The 6,000-nt window shown below is 43.4% G+C and overlaps 1 protein-coding gene across 3 annotated transcripts in view; it reads right to left on the bottom strand.

Moving 5' to 3' along the window:
* Positions 1 to 606: 606 nt before the first annotated feature.
* Positions 607 to 6,000, bottom strand: part of KIF3C (kinesin family member 3C) — a 285,345-nt gene continuing 279,951 nt past the window's right edge. For all 3 annotated transcript variants that reach the window (XM_033936155.1, XM_033936154.1, XM_033936156.1), the window contains one exon: positions 607 to 1,730. In XM_033936155.1, coding sequence (XP_033792046.1) covers positions 1,637 to 1,730 — 94 coding nt within the window. In that variant the 3' untranslated portion in view covers positions 607 to 1,636. The remainder of the gene's footprint in view (positions 1,731 to 6,000) is intronic.

The following is a 6,000-nucleotide window of genomic DNA, read 5'->3' as shown; positions in this document are numbered from 1 at the left end:
AAAAAAAAAAAAAATCATCTCCCTGCTGTAATCAGTTGAGTGGACCATGGGAGTGGCTTTAGGTATCTGACCAATCAGAGTCTTAGGCTACTCCCAGTGCATCCCTGAATGCATTGGGAAGGAGGCCTAAGATTTTAGTTGGCCCAGGTGCCTAAAGCCCCTCTTATGGGGGGGGGGGGGTCCTTAGGTGCTTGGGCCAATCAGGACCTTAGGCCTTCCCTGTTACATCTCAGGATGCACCAGGAAGAGGAAGGCCCACCATTCTGAAGAAGGAGTAGGATTCCCTCTGACCAGCCTTCCTGTTAAAGGTATGGGGGGGGGCAGGGGGATGCCAGCAGGAGGGAGTGGGCATCCCTTCTGCCGGGGATTACTTAGGGGTTTGCGGCAGGAGGGATTGGGCATCCCTCCTGCTGTGGACAGTGTAGGGGGTTTGGGGGTGGCAGCGGGAGGGAGTGGACATCCCTCCTATCGGCTGACTTGCGGTGGGGTTTGGGGGTTCCTGCCGCTGTCGCTCTGCTGATCATGGCAGGGAGATTCCCTTGCTGTGATCAGCTCAGCGGCAATGCGATTCTCTAAATAGCATCTGTGACATGGATGCCGGTTAGAGAATCAGGGTGGCAATTCTTATAGGATGCCCATGTGTGGTTCTCAAAAGCCACTTAGGCGGCTGCTGAGACCGGGCGCCAATATAGAATCAGGCCCTTTGTCCCTGTGGCAGTTTTCAAAGGAAAGTTTGGCGTCAGCATGCATTTGCTTGGAAAACTGCTGCAAAGCCTGCTGTAAGAACTGCATGTAAAATTTTTCTGAATGTGTCTAAGTATAAAAATCATCCTAGAATGTTTGTGTTTGCAATCAAGTTGAACCTTAGCCCTTTCAAAATCTGCATAGACCTTGTTGGGGGAAGAGGACAACAGTTCTCCCCTTACCTTTCTTTGATCTGCTTCAACTTTACCACTCACAGTGCTAACATTGTTCAGCACTGAAATTTTGTTGAAAGTGATAATAGGATTCTGAATATCACAAAATGACAAGTGCATCTCTTTCTCAGCTTCAGGGTCATCCCCAGTACAGAAATCTAATAAATCTTGAACTTATCAACAGAAAGTATTCCTAGTAATGCATGAGAAATCTTTGACATTCCATCTCAAAGCAAACCCCCAGTGAGATTTTGTTTGTTTCCAATCTTCTAGGATGCATTTTATGTCAGAATTGATGACCACAATCTGTGCTGCACACGCCTTAAAAAAGGAGCAAGCCTGGCATGCAGGATCAGTGCAGTTGCCTTCTGGTAGCTCCTGTATGATTGACAGCATATATGGTTACAGAGCAAGTTTTGTCTCAACAGGATTAAATTCGAGGAAATGTACATTTGCAAATTGAAACAAAAATTAGACCAGAAAAGTCATTTAATATAGAGTGCAATAAAAATAAATAAATAAAAATAAATAATAAGCTATAAATAAAAAGGAAAATGAAAAATTCTCCAAAAAAAATGAAGAAACAACAACTCTTCCAACCTTTCCAGAGCAATAAGCTAGAAGATGCAACTGGTGGAATTCATTTTTGTGCTGCACCTTGTTGGAAGTTGGCAATTCTCAGGGAGGATCTGGTGCACAACATCTCATGAAGGTAGGCATTATTTATGAGTTGGTGTCAAAGGGGGATGTTGTAAACTGGAAGCCAAAGAGATATGGGTTGCTGAAGAGGGGAGGGGTCTGGGCTGCTGGCACCTAAAAAACAAAAAATTTACAGCATGACCAATTCCAACTCTATCACCATCCTTTGTTCAGATTGAAGAACACATAAGTGAACATTAGACATGTAATACATGCTGGACTGAGTACAGATCAGTGGTTCTGAAACTTGTCTTGGGGCTCCACTAGCCAGTGGGGTTCTCAGGATATCATGACATTAGTGACTTCTATTCCGCTTATACCATGCAGTTCTAGGCGGATTACAAAAGAAGCTGACATTTAGGGGACAGTGTGGCGCAGTGGTTAAAACTACAACCTCAGCACCCTGGGGTTGTGGGTTCAAACCCATGCTGCTCCTTGTGACCCTGGGCAAGTCACTTAATCCCCCCATTGCCCCAAGTATGTTAGATAGAGTGTGAGCCCACCAGGACAGACAGGGAAAAATGCTTGAATAGATGCATGTAAACTGTTCTGAGCTCCCCTGGGAGAACAGTATAGAAAATTGAATAAAGAAATTTTCTAAGAAGGTTACAGGAAACGGTGCTAATTACATGGTTGAGAGATTGCTTGGAAAATTGCAGGATTGGAAACAGTTCATGGTTGAGAGATTACTTGGAAAATCTCATGATTAGGAACAATGCTGTTTTAGTTTTTCTTGATAAATTTTCCGAATAGCAGGGTTTTAATTTCCCTTCAGAATATTTTGTAGTCGGACGTAGTGGTCCCCTAATGAAAATGCATGAAACAGATTTGCATGTATTGGAGGTGACAGGTGTGCAAATGTCTCTTGCATATTCATTAGGGATATCCTGGAAACCCGACTAAATGGTTAGAGAACCATCGGTATAGATTATAATCAGCCTTCCGTATCCATAGGTTCCACATCCACAAATTCAACCATCCGTGGACCCAACTATAGCTCATTCTCACCACAAGTAACTTGGCAGCCAGGAAGTTGTGTCAGAAGGGACAGGCCGGGTCAGAGGGAAAGGCCTGATGCAGGCTGCAGACAGCCTTTGAGTATGGCTGCTGCTATTGTTGCAGGGCTGAAGACTTCCTTTTGGAAAATCTGGACCCCCTAGGCCCGCCCCAGGCCTTCCTAGTTACGCTCATTCCCTCCCTCATCCCACCCCCAAGCCCACCCTAGCCCTACCCCCGCTGCCTGCTCTTGTCAGGAAGGGAGGAAGTCCATGCATGTGCTAGGTTTTGAAAAGCCATCCGTGGAAATCCAGACATCTGGTAACCCTAGCTTTAAAGTATGTAGGAGTTAGGCCTGCATCTAGATTTTTACACAGAAGAAGAATACCTTTCACCTCAGAAATTTAGCAGTGCCTGAAGCAGGACAAACCTCTGGCCCACTTCTGCTCCTTCAGTGTCTTCTCAGTGACACACTGAGACTGATACAAACTGATGTGTGTTTGCATCAAATTTTAAGAAACATGAAACATGATGCAACTGAGGCTTGTTACTGTCACATGTACCAGCTCATCTGGTTCAAGCACCTGGACCTTTTTGACACTTGAAACCCAAACACTCTGGGGACCGCTAAGATAAGCCAAGGTTCCTGGAATTTTCCCTGAGGTAATGCCTAAAAAGATATCTCTGGAAAGTCCCCAGGGTAAGAAGTCAGGACATGAGGCTCGGGCGGCATTAACTTTCCAGAAAGGACCTGAGTCCCCAAAAGGACTATAAAACATCTCCCAGGAGAACTCATGGTTCCTGGCAACCACACTCTAAGAAGGGATCCCATGCTGCCCTGATCCTGAGAAGTGTGAGTTGGGAAGAGGGAGGGACTCTGGTGAGACCTCATTTAGAATATTGTGTACAATTCTGGAGACAGCACCTTGAAAAAATATAAACAGGTTGGAGTCGCTCCAGAGGAAGGCTACTAAAATGGCTGGTGGTCTTTATCATAAGATATATGGGGACAGACTTAAAGATCTCAATATGAATACTTTGGAGGAAAGGCAGGAGAGGGGAGATATACTGGTAATAGAGACATTTAAATACCTACATGGCATATATTCACATGAGGCGAATCTTTCATTTGAAAGGAAGCTCTGGAATGAGATGGAATAGGATGAAGTTAAGAGGTATCTGCAGGGGGTTGTAGAACCAATTCCTCATTGATACAGAGAGTCAACTGTATTTACAATGGGTATAATATATAACATAAATCACTGATAACAGATGTATCTGTACATAATATGCATCTTATAACTTACAAAAATACACATACGGCAATTTTCATAAGCCATTTACACGGATAAATACCAGTTTGGGGGTTGGTAAAATAGTGTCTGAAAATTATTCAATCTTGACCCAGATTGCACATACAGGTAGTCTCCAGGTTAAGAACGAGTTACATTTTTAAAGCTGTTCTTAAGTCAGATTTATATGTAACTCAGAACTTTGTAGATTTTAAGATTCTTGCTGCTTACCTCTGCTCCCAACAGATAAAAGGGCCAACTATCCCTACCAGTGTTCTCTCTAAGGTACAGCATGCACAACCACACACTGTTCTTAATGTGCTACAGGAGAAGTGTAGGAGTCTATGCCACTAGAAATACTGTTTAGTGAAATCAAATGAAGCCACAACTGCGTTCTTAAGTACGAGTCGTACTTAAGTCAGGTATCTGTAACTCGGGGACTGCCTGTACTTTTAACTATAGCAGGAGGAAGAGTTCTCCAGGCATATGTAGGTTGAGGGAGGGGCAAATAGCACACATAGATTATTTATATTTTCACACCCTCATGAGTACCATGTGTACTTGAATATAAACTGATCTGAATATAAACCGAGGTGACATTTTCTCCACAAAAAAGAGGCCTGCCAGTTCCCACCCTTTCCAGGATTCTTGAAGCCGGTGGGAGTCTGCAGGCCTTGAGCATTAGCTTTGTTGAGTACCAGAACAGTAAGGATCAATGCTGGGGGGTGGAGGATAGTAGTGGTGGTAATCCCCCTGATGGGATGGGGTAGCGACAGTTATCAGGGGGGGGGGTGAAGGTTGCAGGAGAGTAGTAATGGTTATTGGGGGGATGATGGGAGTGCAGTACCAGTCATTGGGGATGGGAGAGCAGGGTTGATCATTGGAATGTGGTATAGTGGAGGAGAGCAATGCTAGTCATTGGAAGGGGATGACAAAAGCTTTGGCCACTGGGTGGATTCGAATATAAACTGAAACTCCCATTTTGGGGCTAATTTTTTTGGCCCAAAAATCTTGGTTTATATGTGAGTATGTATGGTAATTTTCTGTCAGAGAGGATACAGAGAAAAAGCAGAGGAAAATGTCAGCAGATACTTTATAAGGGTGCATGGAGTTTGCCATCCTACAACTATGGGGGCTTGGTTTGAAAGAAAAATATCCTTACCATTTACCTTCATAAAAACCCTACACAATAATCCTCATACCGTATATCACAAAACATAAACTAAGCATAGCTGTATATTCCGATCAGCTGACATATTAACTGCAGAGAGAGCTTCAGTTTTTAAAGCAAAAAAAAAATTAATTATACCCTTCTAACGAGTGCAGTGGTTCTCACTTTTTCATAGCTGTTGCACCCTTTTCAAAAATTGTGAAATGTCTTATTTACTTCCCCCCCCCTTTTACAAAATCCGTAGGATGTTTTTTTGCGCTGGCCGAGGTGGCAACAGTTCCAATGCTCATGAGAATTCTATGAGCGTTGGAGCTATTACTGCCATGGCCGGCACTAAAAACCATGAAATGGTTATATAAGGGGGTGGGGGTTAATTTATTTTGGCCTGTTTTTACTAAGCCGCAATAGAAGTTTCTACCCCAGCCCAGAGTGCTAAATGCTCTGACGCTGCTCCAACGCAGGAGAGGTTTCTACAGCGGTTTAGTAAAAGATGGCCTTGGCTTTAATTTTCTCCTTCCATAAAATGCTTGGGGCTGGTTATATAAAAGCATTCATAGAGTATACATATATTAACAATGCAGGGGTCCTTTTACTAACACATGCCTAATGCAGCAAAAATAGTCTAATGTGGGACACGTTAAAGCATTCTGCATTAGTTTTGCCATATTACATTACATTAGTGATGTTTATTCCACCATTACCTTGCGGTTCAAGGCGGATTACAGAAGAGGATTTCTGGACATGTCCAGAGGTGTTACAGAGTAGAGCAGGTTACCTCAGAGGATTGAAATGTTTCATACAGTGTTAGTTAGTCTTCATGGATTTCTTGAATAGCAGGGTTTATTTCTTTTCTGAACGTTTTGTAGTCTGGGGTCACGATTAGTAGATTGGAGAAGTTGGTGGTCTAGTTTTGCTGCCTGTGTGG

This window comes from Geotrypetes seraphini, chromosome 3 (genome assembly GCF_902459505.1).
Source record: "Geotrypetes seraphini chromosome 3, aGeoSer1.1, whole genome shotgun sequence".
Classification (NCBI taxonomy): domain Eukaryota; kingdom Metazoa; phylum Chordata; class Amphibia; order Gymnophiona; family Dermophiidae; genus Geotrypetes; species Geotrypetes seraphini.
Note: the sequence above shows the minus strand (reverse complement) of the source record. Positions and strands in the feature narration are given on the sequence as shown.